General features: G+C 43.8%; 2 protein-coding genes across 4 annotated transcripts; one reads left to right on the plus strand and one right to left on the minus strand.

Moving 5' to 3' along the window:
* The first annotated feature begins 1,479 nt into the window (after positions 1–1,479).
* On the plus strand, positions 1,480–9,509 carry IFNGR2 (interferon gamma receptor 2). Its single transcript, XM_042809746.1, has 7 exons — positions 1,480–1,587; positions 3,181–3,307; positions 3,757–3,932; positions 5,000–5,148; positions 6,410–6,563; positions 7,247–7,401; positions 8,330–9,509. The coding sequence occupies exons 1-7, from the start codon at positions 1,512–1,514 to the stop codon at positions 8,498–8,500; spliced, it is 1,008 nt and encodes a 335-aa protein (XP_042665680.1). The 5' UTR covers positions 1,480–1,511; the 3' UTR covers positions 8,501–9,509.
* A 1,193-nt stretch (positions 9,510–10,702) lies between these two features.
* On the minus strand, positions 10,703–21,452 carry TMEM50B (transmembrane protein 50B). 3 transcript variants are annotated; one of them, XM_042809747.1, is made up of 7 exons: positions 21,400–21,452; positions 17,425–17,600; positions 16,587–16,699; positions 15,768–15,835; positions 14,576–14,668; positions 13,886–13,943; positions 10,703–12,257 (listed from the first exon to the last, which is right to left on the minus strand). In XM_042809747.1, exons 2-7 carry the CDS (start codon positions 17,521–17,523, stop codon positions 12,212–12,214), a joined length of 477 nt encoding a protein of 158 aa, XP_042665681.1. In that variant the 5' UTR covers positions 17,524–17,600; positions 21,400–21,452; the 3' UTR covers positions 10,703–12,211. The 3 variants fall into 3 exon arrangements, with proteins under 3 accessions (XP_042665681.1, XP_042665683.1, XP_042665682.1); XM_042809749.1 differs by lacking the exon at positions 21,400–21,452 and adding an exon at positions 21,366–21,393; XM_042809748.1 differs by lacking the exon at positions 21,400–21,452 and adding an exon at positions 20,377–20,927.
* Positions 21,453–21,552: the final 100 nt, after the last annotated feature.

The following is a 21,552-nucleotide window of genomic DNA, read 5'->3' on the forward strand; positions in this document are numbered from 1 at the left end:
CACTCTTCCCAGAATGGTTGAAAAACAGGTCAGGTAAGTTCACTGCAAACAAAACTGTATGAACCCGCAACTGAATAACTTGAATCTCTACCATCCCTATCTAGCTTGTTCTATTTTTGTAACCAACCAAACAGCCAATCTGCTTTTTTTCTTTTTTTTCCTCTGATTTTTCCCTTTCTTTATACTTGTTCCCAGCTATCAGCACACCTGGCAGTGCTAAAAGCCATCTGCTGAGATCCCAACCTATTTTATTACCCCTAGAGATGAAGACCTTTGCCTGGAAAACCCGCTGTTGATACCAGCAAGCCAGACGGATAAGATAAAGGAAGGAATCTCTCTTTTGACTGAGGAACAACTGAACTAAAGCACAATTAAGTGATTCATCCAAGGTTAGCTGTAAACAAAGAGCTGCTCAGCCTTATCTAGTGCTACAGATACAAGGTGTTTGCACTGTTCTTGTCTGGTTTCCTTTTCATAGAAGCATGGAATCATTAAGTTTGGAAAAGATCCTCCAGTCCAGCCACCAGCCCACCCCCCCCACGCCCACTGCCCACGTCCCTCAGTGCCACATCCACACGGCTCCTGAACACCTCAGGGACGGTGACTGCACCACCTCCCTGGGCAGCCTGTGCCACTGCATCACCGCTCTTGCTGAGAAGAAGTTGTTCCTGATACCCAACCTGAACCTCACCTGGTGCAACTTCAGGCCATTCCCTCTCATCCTATCACAGTTACTTAGGAGAAGAGATTGAACCCCACCTCACCACAACCTTCTTTCACGTGGCTACAAGGTCTGCCCTGAGCCTCCTCTTCTGCAGACTGAACTCCAGCTCCCTCAGCTGCTCCCTATCAGATTCGTTCTCCAGACCCCTATCAGCTTCACTGCCCTTCTCTGGACACATTCTGGTGCCTTTTGCTGGAGACTGGATGGCTGTGGATCGTCAGCCCTTGCTGAGGCAGCCTTCATGCAGCCAAAATGCCACTTTGTAGAGGTATCCTGCTGGGACAGTTCTGCACTCCCCCTCTCTCCTGAAGAACTCCGATTTAGTCTGCGCAGCCGCCAGCACCGTTTAATGGCTGCGGTTAGGCCTAACCTCGTGTCAGCGCAGCGCACAGGCGGAGAAAGCGAACAGAGGGCTCCCACCGCCCCCTGAGAGATTTTCTCACGTCAACCGCACAGGGCCGCGCCTGCAAAACACGCACGCACCGCCTGCGGTCGGGTCAGGGTGCCGCTCCCCGAAGAGAATAGTGCCGGGCGACCACAGGACGTCCCGATAGGCGGGCTCCGTCTAACGGAGGAGGAGGAGCGGGGCCGGGCGGCAGGTACCGCCGCCCTCGAGCCGGCCTCCGAGCGCGCCTGACTTCCCCTCGGCGGCGGCAGCCGCATTGAAGTTGTGAGGCGGACCCCGGGCCCGCCCGCCGCCGGTCCCGCTCCTCGGGCACCGGCAGTCGTCCCGCGACCTCGGCAGGGAGGCGGGCGGGCCGGGCGGTGGGGCGCTGCCGGCAGGGCCATGCCGTGGCGGGCGCTGCTCCTCTTCCTCCTCCTCGGCATCTTCCTTCTCGACTCGGCCCGGGCTTCAGGCGCAGGTGCGTGCGGCGTGGCGGTCCGAGCGGCGCGGGGTTGAAGGTTCAGGCCGGGAGGGACTGTGCGAGCGCGGCGGGGTCCTCCCGGGGTGACCTCACCGCGGCGGGGCTGCCGCCGGCCGCTACCTTCCCACCCCCAGGCGCCCGGCGCTGCGGTTCCTGGGAAAGCTCGGAGCACATGAGGTGACACCCGATCTGCCGCTCCGCTTCAGCGCGTGATTCGGGTTCTTGACGTCGGGTCGGATTTAGAGTGTGAATGCTTTGCCGTTTATTTTAAGCTGAAAGGCCCGCTGGCCGTGCGGCGCAGGAGGGCTGAGCACCAGGAGGCCCGTTGGGCTGAGCTAACCCGGTCTGGCAGAGCCCGAGCTCAGGGATGAGGATGAATCTTCAACATGTGTGCCAACAGGCGTGGCACTGAAACCCGTGGCTAGGCCAGGCTGGGTTGGTGTCTCGCACTGTAGCTTGTGGCTTCATGCTCTGCAATGTCAGAGCTCTGACCTGTGACCTGACAAGCCAGCAAACATCTGTATGACGAGGGAAGAGCCTGAGGATTGTTAGCTATTCAAGCAAGACCACATCCGAGCCAGACAGAAAGACAGGAAGGCAATTCTGCCTTTCCCTGGGTGACAGTGTGGTGCTGAGGGTCCCACGACGTGTGCCTAGCACCCTTGCTGTGCAGATCCTATGTTTTGAAGTGTACATTTTGGTAGTACAAGCTGATGGCTGTTACAGAGTTCAGTTTGTTCTTCCAGGAATGTCAGCAAGATTCCTGGTAGCTAACTGAAATACAAACTGTGCTGCAGGACCTCTTCCCAGCAGTAAGCACTCTGTGGCACGTGGCAGTTCGGTGTTCAGCTATGGAGCCCTAAGTCTGAGACTTCTGTCAGTGTTTTCAGAAGCTGGTAGGGGAAATCATCTGCATCCGCATGCTAATATAAGGCAAAATAATGAGCATGTGGTCCTGAGAGCAGAGAATGTGAACCAGCTTCCCTCATCCTTCATTACTCTTTTTTTTTTAAGAGGGAGAAAAGAATGTTGCTGTAGCTGGTTGTATTTTGTCATGGCAGCCTTCAGTTTTGTACGATTAATTTGTGTGGGGTGTCAGACTGCACAGATTGCTGATGGTGTGAGATACCCCGCCACATGCCAGACCAGTGGTGAGGTTGCCAGAAGTGACTAGAAAGTGAAAACTTTTTCTCAAATGGAAGTTTCTAACTAACCGTTATGGCACAATAGAGATTAATAGCTTGCCTAGCATTTGTAACTGTGAAGAACCTCAGTTTGCAAAGCAGAATGGTCCCTGTGTAGCATAATGTGATGTGTGCTTATTTAAGAGCACTATACAAAAGCTGAGGCTAAGAAACTAGTAGAATACCTAATTAAAACTTCAGGAGCATAACTGGTTGTTTTGTATTTGGGACTTAGGACTTTATGAAAGTTTTTTTGGTGTAGTTTCCTTCCTGTGTGTGAGGGACGTTAAGATCCTGCCACTACGCCCCTTCTGAAAGGTAGCACTGTAGTTAAATGTTGTAGTTAATATTAGTTAATGTTTTATTAATGTAGTTAATGTTGCTTTAACTTCTCTTCTTATTTTAGAAGCTTCTCCACATCTGCCAGCACCGAAGAATGTAACAATTTATTCCTCTAACTTTCGTAATTCCCTGAGGTGGTCTCCTGTTCAAGTGGATGGAGGCTCGGTGTCCTACACAGTCCAGCTTAAAACGTAAGCAAATAGTTTGAGAAGCAACCAAACTTATTTTGCTTTAATCCGGTAACAAATTTGGTTTAAAAATATGCTAAGAATAAAAAAGCGTAGAAATGAAAGTATGAGATGCTTATTACAGATGTTTTTATGTGTATCCAAAAGCATCTTCCAGTGACATAGATTCTTGTAGCTTCTTGCGTTTCCACTGCATTGAGTAAAGACTGAAGACTCAAAGAGCATCCAGAAACGTTGCACAGTTTCTTGTGTAATTCTCACCTCTCTGAATTCTCCCTCACCCTTTTTTTTTTCCCAGTGCTGAAGAGATGCAGACACTAAAACGGCTGTAGAATAAATGCTTGTGAAAGCAGTTGTTTTGTTACATGCCGTTTTCTTACAAAAACCCTCTGGGTAGGAGGGATTGTATTTTAGAGCTTTGTTAGCTGGTCATCCTTTGTTTTGTGTCGCAGAGGTGCCTACAACCACTGGAGTGAGATAAACTGCACCCGTATTGCCCAGACTGAGTGTAGTTTCCTCCAGTCAGCAAAGGCACGTCGCTGGACAATTGTTCTGCGTGTGAGGGCTGAAATGGGGCCAAAGACTTCAGCCTGGGTAGAAACAGACCCGTTTGTGGCAGAGAGAAACAGTAAGTGTTATTTGTGGTGTCAGTACGTCTCTCTAAGGAGACTTGTTAAGTGTTCTAGGATTTTTTTTTTATGGTTATGTGAAAGAGCTGAACGAGAGATATGTAGGTGCTTGGTTAGCAAATGCTGCAAGGTCTCTGTGTATTACTAGGAATTTGATATCCGTCAGTTCCTCAGCAGTGGCATTAGCAGCCCGTTCCTTCAACGGGTATTGAGATAGAAACGTGTTACTGATGAGTTTCCTTGGATGGTCAAACCTTGTAAGAATTACAGCCTATATCACATGCACCCCTGTTTTGTGGCAGTTCCTGTATAAACTACCTGTTTCTGTTGAACAGATCTCTTTTTAACAAATCTAAGCTGTCCTGCCCTCAACTGTGGAGCAGGAGCGTGAAGGGCACACTTTAAATTCTATTAGACATGTGGACAAGCATGTTACTGTTCTTTATGAGATCTGCCCTATTTCCTCGCTGTGATTGGTCTCAGGATTTGGAGAAGATAAATGTTGGGTTTTAGAAAACCCCTCAAAATAATAGAGAGGCAGAAGAATGGGTTTACTAGGTCTTTGGTTCACCTTCTCCTGTACTTTGTGATGGGTAATGGTGCTCCATGCTGGAAAGAGTGTATTTTCCCTGGTAGTAAAGAATGCAGGGGTAAGGAATTGCCAAAATCCTGAGTTGAAGATTACAACTGATGTATCCATAGCTTGTGATGCAGGATTGTTTGTGCAGGGGAAGAGTGGGATCCCTTGGTGGGTTAGGAAAGCATTAAGTAGATGAAAAAATGTTGCATTCCCTTTCTGGAGGAAAAAAAAATGCTGACATTCAGTGTTTGCTGAGTACTGTAAAAGTATCTAAATAAAGCTGAATGTAATCATAGAGTCATAGAATGGCCTGGGTTGAAAAGGACCACAGTGATCATCTAGTTTCAACTCCCCTGCTATGTGCAGGCTTGCCAACCTCCAGACCAGGCTCCCCAGAGCCCCATCCAGGCTGCATAATGTAATATGTAATATGATGAGCTGTTCAGCATCCCAGAGGTTCACGGCTCTTTCTCTGTTTCTTTTCAGCTACTATAGGGCCTCCTAAAGTAAACAGTGTGATTGTAAGCTCTGACTCCCTTCTCATTAGTGTTGCACCTCCTTTTGGACCTGAGGCAGGTTACCTTTTCCAGTATCATCTGTCCTACTGGAAGAACACAACAATTACTACTAAAAAAGTAAGAATTCTGATTTGTTTTGTTCCTAATGCTTCTATGACTAAGAGATGAGTCAGCATTTCTTGGCAAAACAACAGATGTGGAGGAAGAAAACGAATGCTTTTTTCAGAGCAGAGGTCATCATTTGGTGACTTGAATGTGAGTTAGTCTGGTTCTGGCACAAGTAATGCATGTACTACAGAACTTTCACACAGTTGTTTTTTTTTCTCTCCGTATGACATCACAGCTAAATCACACTGCAGCTCCGAGGAGAGAATCTGCAGAGTGTCAAAGGTGGCTTTCAAATAATATTTAGATTCCAAAGTTTGCTTAGGCAATTTGGAAGTTCTGGGACACGCTTCCTCCTTTCGGGGAATGTTTGTGTTGGCAGCGTCAGCGACAGGCTGCTGATGCCTGTGTTCCCAGGGCAGAGAAAGGCAGGAGTTCTTCAAAACATGTTGGGTGCAGCTGGGAAGAGCTGTCCCCATTTGCAATTAGACTCAGTGGGTTTGATCTGCCTCACAGTATGCCCATGCCTCTGCCTTTCAAAAACGTGTAAGTAAAAATGAAAAAGGAAGAAGAATCACAAGAATGTCGTTTTCAAGCCGATTGCTGAAAAACAGAAGCAGAAAAAAAAATCATTTCAAGCCTTCTGTTTTAAAGGTCTTGCTAAATCTGAAACGCTTCCACTTCCTTCCTCCCTTACACAAATGTGTTTTTGACGTGGATCAAATGAGAGTGAAATGAGATGTCGCTCTTGGAGGGTTATTTAGGCTTCCCTGAAGCCCTCACAGGTTAAAAAGCTCAGTCTTGGTAGAAGTGTGGATATTTTGCACTGCCCATCAGCTGTTTTTCCCCTCGGCACAAAAATAGCAGAAGCACTGCACTTCAGTGTGCTTCTGTCAGCCTCTGATGGTGGAGACGTTTCTCATGGCTCCCTTTTCCTTCCCCCTTCCTGCCTTGCATCAACTGCCAGACTTACAGCAGCCGTGTGAAAGCGTCCGGCAGCATGGTGTGGTTAAAGAGAGACCTTGCTGTTCACACCCTTGTGGGTAGGTTTTAAATGGTTGAGTGTATTTCATTTAAAACAAAGAGATTTCAGATACATCTCAACACTCCTACTTCACCGTATTTCATGATGTCTCTTGACACATTAGGGAAGGCTGAGTTAAGAAAACTGTCCTTTTTTGAATGAGAAACTTCAATAAGGGGAGGAGAACTGCGCTGAAGCCAGGCTCTGATTCTTTCAGTAACACTTATATCCTTTTTTTCCTTTCAACAGGAGATAAAGACAAGCGATACACTATTCAAAATTAAAGATCTGAAGCAATTGACACTTTATTGTTTTACAATTCGAGTAGAATTGATGGCATATTTAGATTTCCAGTTGCTTGGACTGCAGACAGTCCCGGAGTGTTACAGAACAACCATCAGCGGTATAATCCTGTTCTTGTTCTTTTTCTTATATGATGGGATGGGTGTAGGACATTAGGTGGTGTAACTGGTTACATACCTCTGTTTGTCAGGAGTTAATACGTGGCTACCAATTCATAATTGCCATGAATGGCAAATGAATGAGTAGTGGTTTAGTCAGTAGTTGATGGTCTGTGCTACACTCTTCCAGCTGTCCTTATCCTCAGTCACTGCACTTTCTGCTGCCCCCCAGGAGCTGACCTCCTGCTAGTTTTGACCAAGTTGAAGTACTTGATGACAAGCCCCCGAGATGTGATGTTGGAGTGCTTCTTTTGCTGAAGGGAATCACAGGTTCTAAAGCCCCTGGCATTAATGGCATTTTGCTGATAAAAACCAAAGGTGGAAGAAGGGCAGATTGCATTCCCTGCCTGCCTTCTGCCCAACAGCAGTGACTCCTCCAGCTCCGTTTGCCCTGCTAGCATGTCTTACATGTCTTGCATTAGGCTGTGTGCACAGGGGGAGAGAGGTGGTGATTTCTGTATGGAATCACCACCAAGCTACTTCTCAGCACCGGTGCTTAGAGTGCACCTGTGGCAGGGTTGTGACGTTAACTTAGAAGTTTGACTGTTACACAGACAGCAAATGTCAGCTTGTTGCTTTACATGAGCTATACAAATGTGAATCTACCATATGTTCTTTTTTTCAGAGGCGGCCAAAGCTGGATATATTGTAGTAATATTTATGTCCGTCGGTCTGCTTTTAATTTTCATAATAGCTGGTTTCTTTTGTTTATGGAGACACCAGAAAGCAATTAAATATTTGTCCCAGCCACCTTTAAGAATCCCATCACACTTTGAAGAGGTACGTGTACACATTTTGTTTCTCTTCCTCCTCCCCTCCTCTTGCAAGAGACAGTGAATCCTGGGACTTTTTCTCCTTCCAGCTGACACAATTCTCTACTAACCAGTGTTGTCTCGTCCTGTTGATCTTCCTCTTTTTAAACAGGAAGTAGCCTTCAAGCACAGTTCTTAATTTAAAAGTTCTCATTCAGCATGTATTCCATATTCTTAAACATTCCTAATGTTCCCCCTGAAACACAGGGTCTGTTTAGTAAGCAGGAGAGTACACAGAGTTAAGAAGAACAAATCCTTTTCTCTGGCTTCTTTTTCTATTTTTTCTAACCTTCATCTCTGTGATTAAAAGTTTCATATATTCAGTGTAACGCTGGTATCTTAACTTTGGAGGCAAGGAGGCAAAGGGAATGTTAAAGCAAGTAGTAACTATAAGAGAAGAATGACACTGGAGTTTTCTGGTGACAATGAAAGGTACAGTTCTGATTTGTCTCGTGCTGAATAAGGCAGAATCTTCTCTCTCACTTGCCCAAGCCATCAGTTGCCAGATTCCTGCAGCTATAGGGCAGGCCCCAGCAGTATAATAGAAAAAAACTCTTCTGTGGTTTATTCTTTTGTAGGACTTTGAACTGACATATTTTCCAAAGATAAGTTTATCAACAGTAGGAAATGGTGGGATGTTTTTAACTCATTTAAATGGCTGTCTACCTTATTTATTTCTCTGCAAAGAGAAGTGATGCATTTTTAACCTTCTCCTTATTCAGTTCTTATCTCCTTCAAAGAAATCCAGAATAAAATAAATATACATTTGATTAGTATTTTGAATTCTGTTCTAAAACAACTTGCCTATAGCCAGCAGTACTTGCTCAGGCTCTGTCACTTCTAATATACTTGTTCTGTGGATCAGTAGCTAAACTATAGTTTCTGGCATTTTCCAGTATTTGAGAGACCCCAGCATGCCTCATTTAGAGGTGTTGGAGAGCTACAGTGAAGATCCCCAAGATTCTGTAACAGTTGTGTATGCTGGAGAAGGAAGCAGCGCATATGGTGACATGTTGGATGGTAACACTTGTTCACACAGCAGCTCCAGCAGCCCTGATGGAACTTAAGGGGCACCTTTGTGAGAACACTTGTATCCAGTTTTTGCAGAAGCTCCTGCCTCCAAGCGGTGCTGCTCAGCCCCCACCAGGACAGACAGTGAGCTCTGGACAAAGCGCAGCCACTAACAACTTCTGAGCAAGACTTCCTGAGAATAATGTGGAACCTGGGCCTTTTTTAAAGCAGTTTCTGCTGCGCTACAGCAGCAATAATATTCTTTCTGCCACAGACTAAAAAGGTGGAGTTTGAAGGTGAAATGAACACTAAGAAAGATAGATGAACTTTAAGAAAGACAGCTGGCTACAAATGACTGTATCATCATCATATTTCTCCCTCCTCCCCCTGAAGCCCAGCTTTGAGAAATAATGGCACTTTATTGAGTATAATGAGGAATTTTTAAATAATTTTATAGCGGCTTTTATTTTGTTACTTTATTTGTGAAGTCTGTGTTGTCCCCTGAGTGTATTATATGCAATCCAACATGCTTTCCCAATTTGCTTTAAATTTGTCTTCCACGACTGCTGCTTCAGCCAAAAATGACAGTTTAGAAAGAAACTTCATGGTACTTAATCCTCCTCATTGTGAATCCATGCAAAGAACTACTCCAAGAAAGGCAAAGGGCAGTTAACTGCATCTCCCTTGGATCTGTGCATCTTCACACAGTGATAAAAAGCATTAATCTGTTCCTACAGTGAGATGATCATATTCTTCACAGCAATAAAACTTATTTTGCTCAGAAGTTATATAAAATACCTTGATAATGGTGAGACACTAATGCTCTCTAGCAGTCCAGTTGTGTAAGTGCCCGGCTGACTGGGAGTTGTGGTTTCAATATCTCAAAGCAGAAACAGCAGACCACAAATTAAGCTTCATGTAATAATCCCATGGGATCTGAAAGGTGTCTCATAACACAAAAGTAACCACTTCTACAGTAAAAAGACAGGGTTTATTCCATTAAAAAAATGTGATTTTTTTAATGTTTGACACAAGTTGTTTTAAAAAATAAAACAGATGTGTTTGGTTGTTTGTTTGCGTGTGGCTTGCTTGGATTCTCAGACCTATTAATGAAGTATGCTGCTGAAACAGATGCAGGTTATCAGTCCGTGCCACAGCTAGAAGTTATCTCAGCTGCTGCCGTTCCCTCCCCCCTGGGAAGACACACGACTAGCATCAAAATTAAGCAGTATTTCCCAAAAACTTCCTCATTCTGTGTGCTAGTAGAAGTAATCTAATCCCTTAAATCACACACCATGCCAAGGTAGTAGAGTTACCTGAAGACTTAGTCTGCTTCGAGCCCCATTATGAACTTGCAAATCAGCCACAAGCTACAGAGTATCTGCTCCTTCCCTTCATCTGTATTTTTGCACGTGGTAACATAAACAGATAACCACAGACTCCCCACAGCAACAGCCTACGTGCATAAGGCAGGACACAAAAAGCTGTTTAAGCACTCGGGTGAGTATCTGGCAGTACAGAATACAACTTGTAAGTACACTGTACTACAGAGACTACATAGTAGACTTCTCTTATGGAGGGTTATTTACTATTTCTTAGTTGCACAAATAGGCCACCAAAACAAAAACTGTTAGGGTGAACTCAAAGATAAGCTTCATAACTGCCAACCATAGCAGGCCAAGGTGTAACCTACAATGTGCAACTCCTGATCATCTTGGACTCTGCTGGAACAATCCATGCTGTAAAAGACCTAGGGTTACTCTGAATAATGTTGGCACACGTTCATGTTCTCCGCATGGTTCTTACACCAAATACATTCTGAGCTTCAGCTGCTGGAAGAGATGCAGCTTCTACAGTGTCTCCTATCAGCAGCTATGCAGACAGCAAGCGAGCTTCCGGCAGAAAACAGAGATAACCTCAGAAAGAAGCACTTTGCTGGGTACTCTTAAAAAAAGTTTCTTTACTAGAAACTTACAGTAAGGTACACTGGAAGAGTTCTTCCAGAGTGAAGCGTTTACCTCAGCTTGTGCTGTTCAAGTGTCAGATGTCAGACATAGACTTAGGAATTAGTTAGAGGCTACCTTTGTTTCTCACTTAGTAGAAAAGCCAACAACCATTCTCCTGTATGAGAATGTGGGAGACATGAAAACAAAAACCTTGGTTTTAAATATGAGGTTTTGCAAGACTCTCTTAAAAGTCTGAATCACTTCAGCTGTTCAGTAGACTACTACTGCCCAATTACCTGCTCATGTTCATTATTTGGAGAACATAAGATAAAGTTTATTGCAGTTTTCTGGAATTACAACCAACCAGACAATGTATGTACAAAGCTGTGATTAACACCAGTGAATATACAGTAACTCACTGCAGGATGACACAATGAGGATGGAAGTTAGTCTAGCCAGTAGCACAGTTTCAGCTGCAGAATTTGCTTCATACTCTGTTCACTGGAAAGATTCCCCCAAGGGAGCAATTAGATGACTAACGGTATGCAGTAACCATGCACGTATGTTACGTTCTGAAGTTTAATGCCACTTGGTCAGCAATCTTGATACATGGAAAGTTATAAAAGCTTTCAGACACAAGGTAGATTCAACTGCTTTAAAAACACATAGAACTTACAAGGAAGTCACCAACAGCAAGATGAATATACAACATCAGTCCAAAGCCATAAAACACTGCTGTTCTCCCTTTCTGTATGCTCCAGATCGAAGAAAATGGATTCCAATAGTGAACACATTCCTATAAAATACCCTATAAAATACCTGTGAAATTTGGAACATATATACATTTAAACTGGGGCAAGCAACAGTCCTAAAACTGGCACTTATTTCAAGGTAAGACTGTTAGCAATAACGCAATCTGCTATATTCCCATCTGAAGCACTCACCTATTCCATTACCTAAGGTAATAACAGGTGGCAGCAGAACCGCTCATTTCTCAACAAAAAGCTTCCCCTGAAGAAAATCTATTTGAGCATAATTTTTAAGCTGTCAGTCTGATTCTCACCTATTCTTTCTATTCCCTAACAATTGGCAGCAGTTGCAGGGTTTTTGAAATTCTAGTATATACAATAAATACTGATTGGCATCTATTACACTGAACAGCAAGAAATAAATTCCGTGCTGCTACCAAGTTTCATTTGTGCAATGGTAATCAAGTACAGCTGGATCGGTCATGCAGAACCTACTTAAAATAGGGTCTTGTTTAAAAACTCATAACCTTTTACACACACACAAAAGCTGCTTAATTGGATATAACCGTTCAGAAAAACATAAAACTCAACCCTTAACTCAGCATACAGTAGAATTTACCCTCAGGAAATAAAAGGTCACTTCCACGAGCTACCACTCCCCTCCAGGTATGCAAGCAGCCCTTACTGTCAGCTCTTAATAATCAGGAATAGCTCACCTATGCATAAAGATATCAATCCCTTCCATCCTGCTTACTCACTTGCAGTTCAACTGAAGCCTCTCACACGTGTGAAGGTTTGGAAGATCGAGTCTTAACAGTCAATGGAAACTCATGTATTTGAAGAAATAAGCCTGAAGATTTCAGAAAGCCTGACTTTCCCTTTTTAAGATATATACAGTCATATGTACATATTCACAAATCTGTCCTATGAAAAGAGGGAGCTTATTACAGAAATCGTAGTTTGTCTCAGTTCATACTATTTAGAAAGCAAAACGAGAACAAATAAACGTAAATATCTACATACAGAGTACAACAGAGCAACTATGGAATAGACAATGCTGTATTGTGATCTCTCATCCCCATAACTCCTCTGTTCTTCCAAACTTGTAGATCAGAGTACTGAAGAAGAAAAAGAAAGGGGAAAAAAAAAAAAAAAATCAGGCCATACATAAAGAGGAAAAGGGCATTTTAATAGTTAACGTACAATCTTACACTGTTACACAGCAAAAATCAATGTCTTTTCAGCAATTTTAACTTCTATTCACATTAGTATCTATTTTTCTGTTTCTTGACTTTAGTCATGCAAGAGTACAAAACAGATTTAGGGACTGCTATTTTGCACAAGAACATAACTGGTTTTCCAAACAAAGTCATAGAAGAGTCAGGCAGTAGTGATCACTGCCCAGCATTTAACACAGTACTAGAAGGAAAACAGCACACTAACTTAGGCGGATAAGAACTTCCAAAAGAGGAAGTTTGTAAATCAGAGAATGTTCAGGGAACTTTTCACCCATCAGGAACAAATCTAAGTCTATCAGGTATTAGATAAGCTAGCCATTGCTATGAAATAGTAAAGAAAAAGGCAATAGGATGTCTCACCTACTGCTGGCAGGAGAGATGCTAAGGCGTTTGTTGTACAGAGAGGATACTGCCATTATCCATTGTGTCATAGACACTGAATATTTCACCCAGAAAACTGTCATCACTTAGTCATACATACACTAGTCCAGAAAGAACTGGACTAACAAGGCTTGGACTGTTAGGTGGATAAAGAATTGGTTGCATGGCAGTAACAGAGGGGTGGCCAGAAGGGAGAGGGAGGTGACGGTCCCTCTCTACCCTGCCCTTGTGAGACCCCATCCTACAGGAATAAGCAGAGCTGTAGGACAGGCTCCAGAGGAGAGCCATGAAGATGATCAGTGGGCTGGAGCACCTCTCCTGTAAAGAAAGCTTGAGGGAGTTGGGCTTGTGTAGCTTGGAAATGAGAAGGCTCCAGGGAGACCTCATTGTGGCCTTCCAGTACTTTAAGGGAGCTTACAAGCTGGAGGGGAACTGGCATTTTAGGTGGCCTGATAGTGATAGGACAAAGAGGAATGGCTTGAAGACAACAGAGGGGAAATTTAGGTTAGATGTTAAGAAGAAACTTTTTACTTAGAGAGTGTTGAGGCACTGGAACAAGTTGCTCAGAGAGGTTGTGGGTGCCCCATTCCTGGAGGCGCTCAAGGCCAGGCTGGAATGGGACCCCGGGCAGCCTGAACTGATGGAGGGCACCACGGCAGGGGTTGGATCTAGATGATCCTTGAGGTCTCCTCCAACCTAAGCCATTCTATGATTCTATAAACAAGAACATGAATCTCTGAACAGTGCTCTGTCTCTAAGAAGGGTAATTAAAGAATTGCTTCTAAGCACTGGAGCAAACAGGGTAGTAAGTGATAGCAGAGTAAGAAAAGTAATAATTGGATCTGTTTATAAAATGATTAATATCATCACATCAGTTCTCTATATTGTGCCAGTTTACTCTGTGAGCCAAGTGATCTCTGCCTCACAGGTTTCACTCCTCAAGTGAAGATCAGATCAGGTAATTAACTGAAATGGGGCTCTGCACTGTCAGCAGAGCTCCACATTGTCAAAGATCAAGTCTGGTGTGAGCTTTGGTTAGAATTAAATTTCCAGAAGTACTTATGTGGATGAAAGCAGGTGTGTGCAATACTCCTTCAAAAGGAAGGAAGCTGATCCAGGTATCTTACCTGAAAAATATCAATGCATTCTGGAAAAACACTGCTAATCCAGGGTAAACATTGATGTCTGCAAAGTAAGTAACAAAGGAAATATTAAGATTCTTTTGTGCAGGAAAGGGTTTCTAAAACACTCATCACCAACAAGAAAAGTAGGTGCTTTGCATTGCTCTAGCAAGGACAGACCACACTTCCACTCTTCTAGATATTCTGTCTTTCAGCAGAAGTATTTTCTATATCTAAAAATAAAGTTCAATGCCAGAAGACAATCTGTAATTTTAAAAACACTTTTAGATTTCAATCAAGAGTTCGGGCATTGTGTTTGGTTGCTTTTTGGTTTTGCTTGGTTTGCTCTTAGAACAGTACTTGGTAGCAGTTCCTGAATAACAGTAACAGCTACCAGTGTCTGTACTTTATATAGAACACTTGTATATATCTGAACTGCTTGAAATGGTTCATTGTGGTAGTTCCTAACTTCAATTTCATCAAGCAATCCTCAAATCCATACAGTAAAGGACTGTGAAGGGTCCAACATGTTAGAGATTTTCACATTCACAGCCTTCAGGAAAATGAAGCTCATAAACAAACCACCATATCACAAGATACATACCAAGCTGAAACAGAATACTTCACATCAAACTTGATGATACTTCCAGAAAGCAGTGAAACCCATTTCTAAAACTAATCAATAAAGAAACTTACTCTGTGTAACATATGCTCCAAAAAGAATCCACATTGAAGCAATGAGTGAACCAAACATCAGCATAAAGCCAATGAAGAGCCAAACACGAGCACCTGCAGGAAATATTAAAAGCCCTGAGAACCACATAGTGATGATAGTGTACATGTAGTGACCTATGATCAGACACAGAAGGTTCAAAAGGAAAGGGTTAAACCCTGTGTAAAGGATAACATCATCCAAAAATTGTCTTCTTTAACAAGGTAGATAGGAGGTGGATATTAGCAAACAGTTACCAGAAATTTCTCCTCATCTGAAGGGAATGCCCGTAACATCATTTAACGTCACATGGAGTGGACTACTTAAGAGGTACACTGCCAAAGTTATAGTTTTTCGGAGGTAAGCATGGCATCCTGATAAGATACACAAAAAAACCCTTCCTGTGTTTACTTCAGAAAGGTATTTTCATATGGGTGAAATCCCTTAATTTACTCGGTGACCCAAGAGGTCCCTTTCCCTTACATGCCATCCTCCTCAAGGAAAGGTCAAGGTAGACAACTAATTGAAATGCTGGAGACCCCACACTGCAAGACATTGCCCACTCAGAACGGAGGATGAAGCCTCTGCAAATAACCAACTTGCTCACTCGTGGTAAGGGAAAAATCTTTATGTGCAAAGATTTACTCCAACAGACTTAAGAATGAAACACAGGAAGGCATCGTAGCCTCATTCAAATGAGTAAATCCTCCCAGATTTCCCATGAGATGTCCTGCAGATCACATGAAAACTGATGCTGGGAGCCACATAGGAAATAGTAAGGGAATTATGAATGAAAGAAGAGAGAGAGCAGCAGGCCTACAGACATCACACAGTGGGTGACATACCGAGGAAACAACATTTGCAGTGCACTCTAAAATAACAGATTCAGAAGGAACTCAGCTCCATTGCTTACCACTAGGCAGAAATTTATTTCTCTGAACAAGTATACAGGACAAGCAGAGAAAACTTCAGGTGTTCACACTATAAAGAGATCAAATTTTCCCAAATTTGCTTTTTAACAATGACAGTACTTACCTTCAAGTGTTAATTTTGTAAAGAATTAACAGAACCTCTGTCCTACTTCTTAGCTTCTGATTATTATTTAACCACTGCATGAAAACAAAACAACAATTCCTTAAAACATCAGTCCTTTAACCCAGCATTATTTTAATTTACCTGTTCTTCCTAAGCATCCATCACTGTAGCTGTCTCCTCTCACCTGTGCATTTGATACAGCATTTATCCTAGGAACAAAAAAAGCGTGGACATTTCAAGTTATCAGTTAAAAATCCCAAGTATAAAGCTTTCATTTGTTTGGTTTTTTTTTAAAAGGTGGAAAAAACTCTGGAAGAATTACTGCCATTCTGTACGGTCACACAGTATTACATCACCCCTAATGGAGGGATCCCAACTGGCCTTCAAGCAAACCCTATATTCCTGCTGAAGTTTACCTAAATGTTTGCATTAACAGACCTGTAAGCTGAAAAATCAGAACTGCCTTTTTTTAAAGTGACTGAAACATCGCTGGTCATTTTTTGGCCATCTGTTTAAGTTTTTAGTAGCACTAAAGTCACTTTTCAGGAACAATAATGGTCAGTAACACAGTAGTCTCATGACTGTAAAATGCTTTTTGATGTCTCTGCTTTGCAATGAATAGCAGAGATCTTCAAGTGAGACGTGTCCTGTAACGGGGGGGGGGGGCATTTGTTTTCTTAAATTAGACTGCTAAGGAAGAAAAACAAACTTCAAAATACCAAATAACAAGAAATATCCATAAGTATCTTTTTTTTCTCTCCAATAAAAACTCATTTCTTTTCACTAAAACCCATTACTTCTCCCTCAAGCTTGCCACGTTTACATCGTCACAATAGATACAAGATTACTCAGAAGTAATTTATAACAAAGTTTTGCCATATGTATATGGTCTAGTAAAGATGGTGTTTAAGAGCTCATATTTACTATACAGTGAAAGAACTCCCTTCTATATACACTTACATGAAAAAAGCTAGTGTTGAAAACACCCCACAGGTATGGAACGCGTGGTTCATTTGCTCTGGCTTTGGGTAAACTACTGCAGCATCTATCATTATCCACCAACCTGTGAAAAACTAGAAATAAATAACACCAGTACTATGAGGCAGGAAGGGCACAAAAACAGACTGACAAAACATGTCAAATGTTTCTGTACATCATTTAATTTTCCTTTATCAAATACTGACAGAGAAAGTGACTAGCTTCAAGTCAGACTAAACGTTTGTTAAGCGAGTTCTGCATTATACCTTAAAGCGGATGTTTTCACAGAAGCACTGGAGAATTGGTTCTGCTTCTATTCAAATTACACCTCAGCCTATGGCTGAGTTCTCTGTACTACTTTAAGGACAAGGATCCGAAACATAAACTATGAATAATGTAAGTAATTTTGCCAAAACTCCATTAGGAATTGCAATCTTTTTTTAAAGAAGAGATAGTAGGACCAGTTTATTATTATTGCGATCATAGAATGGCCTGGGTTGAAAAGGACCACAAGGATCATCCAGATTCAATCCCCCTGCCACAGGCAGGGTTGCCAACCACCAGACCAGGCTGCCCAGAGCCACATCCAGCCTGGAAAATTAAATAAAATGCAAATTTATGTCATCCGTAAAAAAGGATGGCTAATGGTTATACTTGGGAAAAAAAAAAATCTGAGAAATATGCTGGATCAAGGTGCAGTTAACAGCAAAACTCCACAAAATTTTACAAAAATAAATTTGTTGTATTTCCAAATTTGTCAGCATGGTTACAACCCAGCTCCTCTCACAGAGGAGCAAACACTCACGTATTCATAACTTACCAATACACCAGCAACTATGGAAGCAATGGCATTTCTTCTTTCACTCCAGTCAATACACTCACATTCTGGCCACCGGAAGTTGTCCAAGAATCCTGCCATTTCCTCACAGATTAGACTGCTGCTCTTGTTCTGCACTTACACATGAATTCTTCCATTAACAGCAGCGTTCTAAGCACCTGAAACACGGCCAAGAATATATTTAGCACAGAATGGTAAAAACTCAAGATGTTTGACAAACTGTCATGAGCAGTCTTTAAAATGTATATTTTTTCAGAAGTATTCCACACATTCTATAGCTGTTCCATTGAGCTTCATTAAATAAACTCCATCACAAACAGAGTTACAATATAAAATCAGCACATGAGCACTGCACTCGATGCATCGTACCTGAGATGTAAACATACTGCTTATTTATTTGTAACGTATAGAAACAAAAGCGGGAGCCAAAAAAGCAAAAACATTTCACCCTAAGCTTCACCACTGAACTGTAATCCTATCACTGGCAGTTAAAAAAAAGAGTAAGAGACATAGGGCAGGACTTCACATGCAGAGCAGAACCTGATCTTTGAGTCTGATAAAGGAATCTTAGATAAGATGCCTGTATTTCCTGTCTCCAAACAAAAAAGAGAATATAGTGTCTTTCTATCACAGTGGAAAAGCAATCACCTCAGTGAAAAACAACTAATACCAAGGGTAAGGGATGTCCTCCTTTGCAGCCGGATGATCAGTCACAGATCTTCATACATAGAAAAATGAAAGCAAAGTTCATCAGTGCTCGGGTGGCCCTTCCTTGTTTTGCACTCTCAAAATGATTCCAGATGTACTTCATTTGTTCCTCTTCAGTCCATGAAACTGTTTATCTTCCTCAAGCAGAAATCTATTCTTCCTGCCAGAATCTCTCTCTTCCCCTCACACCCTCTTGATCACTCAGGGCAGAATGCAGCCCATGGCTCCTGTCACTGTCTTCACTGCGGACTATACAGGTTATGCTCTGCAGTACAGCTGGCCACAAGCAGGAGTAGGTAATGCAGCATGTTTTTGTTGGTTTTGTTTTTTTCCTTCTCTACTGAGAACAATGGCATTTCTGTCAAATCCACCAAATTTATTATCTTGCCTGCTAATACTCTCAGAAGGAGCAGCTGAGGGAGATAGGCTTGCTCAGCCTGGAGAAGAGGAGGCTCAGGACAGACCTCATCGCTTTCTACAACCACCTGAGAGGATGCTGTGGTGAGGTGGGGGTCAGTCTCTGCTCCTGGCTAACAGTGATAGGACAAAGGGAATGGCCTGAAGTTGCACCAGGTGAGGTTCAGGTTGGGTATCAGGAACAACTTCTCAGCAAGAGCGGTGCTGCAGTGGCACAGGCTGCCCAGGGAGGTGGTGCAGTCACCGTCCCTGAGGTGTTCAGGAGCCGTGTGGATGTGGCACTGAGGGACGTGGGCAGTGGGCGTGGGGGGGTGGGCTGGTGGTTGCACTGGGGGATCTTAGAGATCTTTTCCAGCCTTAATGAGTCTATGATTCCATACTTTTTGAAGACCTATTTTTTCAAATCTGTATTTTCTTTCAGATTCTTTTCCCGTAACACACAGTTTTAATAGTACTGATGTACTTAAAGGTGTTAAATGGTTTGCTTGGCCAGCCAATTTAATTAAACCAATGTTCAAAGCAAATAACAGGTGGCATCTGGTACATAGTACTAACATACGTATGTACATAGTACGTACATCACACAGTAAGACCCGTTCAACGCCACCAAGTCAGTCACAATAAACTTAGCACATGGTACGATCCTCTTACTTACTAAACACGTTTAAGCACTAAGTTTAAAAACAAAACAGAGGCATTTTGGTCACATGAAAAATCTGAGACAAAACCCCTCTCAACTGTTTTGAGTATCAAACAGAATTTTCACAACTGCATAAGTGACAAGTGAGTGAATGTAGTGCCCAAGGAGGCTGTGGATGCCCCATCCCTGGAGGCATTCAAGGCCAGGCTGGATGTGGCTCTGGGCAGCCTGGTCCAGTGGTTGGTGACTCTGTACACAGCAGGGGGTTGAAACTGGATGATCATTGTGGTCCTTGTCAACCCAGGCCATTCTATGATTCTATGATTCTAGTGCTGCACTGACCTTTTTTAAAATATTTTTTTTTAATATACATTTTAAGATATGGAGCAGCTTTATACCAAAGCATATTTTACCAGAAATACTGACTCACCAACCTACACTTTGCTGTAACCTCATCTTTGTGCTGAGAAGAAAAGCACCTCGATGATGCGAAGAGATGAGATAAGCACTATCTGCTGGCAGTCTTTCAACAGCAAAGACTTGTAACTGACTGTACAATTTTCCTCTTTCACTAGAATGGCAGACATTGGGAAACATAGCATAGTGTTTTTGCAACACAAGACAGACAAGAAGTTTGGAATTATTTCTACATGTGTCTAATGCTAGAAACCAGCTTCGATTTCACAAAGAGGAGTGCTAGAGTGGGCTTCTGGCAGTAATGGGGATAAAGGAGCTGATGTCTCTGCCCTTTTTCCTTATATAATGTAAACATTAACTGATGCCACGCAGAATTACACAAAGGAGTCTCTCGTACAATTACTTGTACAATCTCTCATACAATTAGAAGAGTGCCACGCAAGAGTAAAAATAACATTTGTCTTCATATTTCTATAGATCTGCATGTGTAGAGAATTCACAGTCACACAACTAAAGGCAGTGATGCACCATCCCTTCCTGCGTGACTGAGCGTTTCCTCACTCCATGCCCACCACAGACAGATATTTCTGTCTATGAGAGGACAACACCATCCCTGTCCAAGCAAGAACAAACTGGGACTAAAAAATAACTGGGACAGTTATAGCTGCTGCAGAAATAACATTCAGTAGGTGCCAGCACCTGGGTTAAAGCAACTAGGGTATCATTCACTTGAATGAGGCAAAACAACATACCACATGAGGCCTGGAACATAAAAGTTTCTTCGTAAAGTTAGGTTCTCTCCCCCAAAAAGACTGGTCCCATGTGAACAAAATGTGAAAGCGGTGATAAGGAAGCGAAAAAACCTGCACAGGGAAAACTGTCTTAGGCTGCAATACTGCTAGGCTACAAAGAATGGGGCCTGCTATTTCCAAGCAGAAAGCAAAAGACAGGCCAGAGGAAGAGCCACTGAAAGCCATGAAGAACATATTCCTTCCTCCCTTCCTCAGGGAAGGAGAAAGCACCTTTCACAAGACATCGGTTTGAACACGCTGTAAGCCATATACATGCAATACACAAGAACTAGTGGAGGAGCAGAGGATACTCGGCAGTCACTGCAAGGACCTTACAGTAGCACTTCCACCCCGCTCTGTGCCAGTGGTCCCCGCTGCACCACTCCCCCATTTCTGCCACCACGTGAGTTTCACTTTCAGTTTCCCACACACAATACCGTATCGCCTGCGTTTCAGGCACGGCGGTAAAAGAAAGGACAGGAACTTTCCGATTAATAACCCTACGGCTAAGGGGCCAAGGCATCGAACGGACAACGGCCCCCTGCAGCCCTCAGCACGACGCCCGGCTCCAAGGTGCCGTGACCGCTCCGTTACCCCGAGGGACTCAAGCCCCCACAGCGGCGACCCGAGCCCCGCCGGCGGCCGTCACGCTGAGGGCGGCCTACGGACCTCCACGTCCCCGCCCCCAGCCCAGGCCCGCGACTCCGCCAAAAGGTCACGGCACCGGGGCGGGCGGCGCGGCCGGGCCCTCGAGCCCGGAGAGCGCAGAGCTGCCGCGCGTTGCCCCGTCCGGGACGGAAGGTACCGGCCCGAGCTTCCCCCAGCAGCGAGAGGGGACGGTGAGAAGACGCGGCGGGAAGCGGGAGCCGTTGAGCGGAGAGCGGGAGCCGAGCGCACAAGCCCCTGCCGCCCCCGCCGCCCCCCTGCTCCCACACCCCTTCGCCCCCTACCGCGGCGCGAGCGGGAAGCGGCGGTCGCACGTACCCCCGTCCTGCGCGAGACTCTTCCGCCTGCCGGGGGGGCGGGGCAAAAGCCCGGGCTGACTGGCGAGCGACGGGGCCCTCCTCCAATAGGAAGCCGGTACCGCACGTCACTGGAGGCCGGGCGAGGAAGGAGCGCAACGATTGGGCGGTGCCT

The sequence above is a fragment of the Centrocercus urophasianus genome, unplaced genomic scaffold (genome assembly GCF_019232065.1).
Source record: "Centrocercus urophasianus isolate 14NV4802_14NV808 unplaced genomic scaffold, USGS_Curo_1.0 seq_12, whole genome shotgun sequence".
NCBI classification, from domain to species: Eukaryota; Metazoa; Chordata; class Aves; order Galliformes; family Phasianidae; genus Centrocercus; species Centrocercus urophasianus.

Bases quoted from the DNA above. Each gene is read 5' to 3' on its own strand.
- IFNGR2 (XM_042809746.1), top strand. From the start codon at position 1,512: ATGCCGTGGCGGGCGCTGCTCCTCTTCCTCCTCCTCGGCATCTTCCTT. The intron at 1,588-3,180 runs GTGCGTGCGGCG...TTCTTATTTTAG, and splicing joins GGCCCGGGCTTCAGGCGCAG to AAGCTTCTCCACATCTGCCA. The intron at 7,402-8,329 runs GTACGTGTACAC...GGCATTTTCCAG, and splicing joins TCCCATCACACTTTGAAGAG to TATTTGAGAGACCCCAGCAT.
- TMEM50B (XM_042809747.1), bottom strand. From the start codon at position 17,523: ATGGCAGGATTCTTGGACAACTTCCGGTGGCCAGAATGTGAGTGTATT. The intron at 16,700-17,424 runs GTAAGTTATGAA...ATTTATTTCTAG, and splicing joins CCATAGTTGCTGGTGTATTG to TTTTTCACAGGTTGGTGGAT. The intron at 13,944-14,575 runs GTAAGTTTCTTT...CTTACTTTGCAG, and splicing joins TGGAGCATATGTTACACAGA to ACATCAATGTTTACCCTGGA.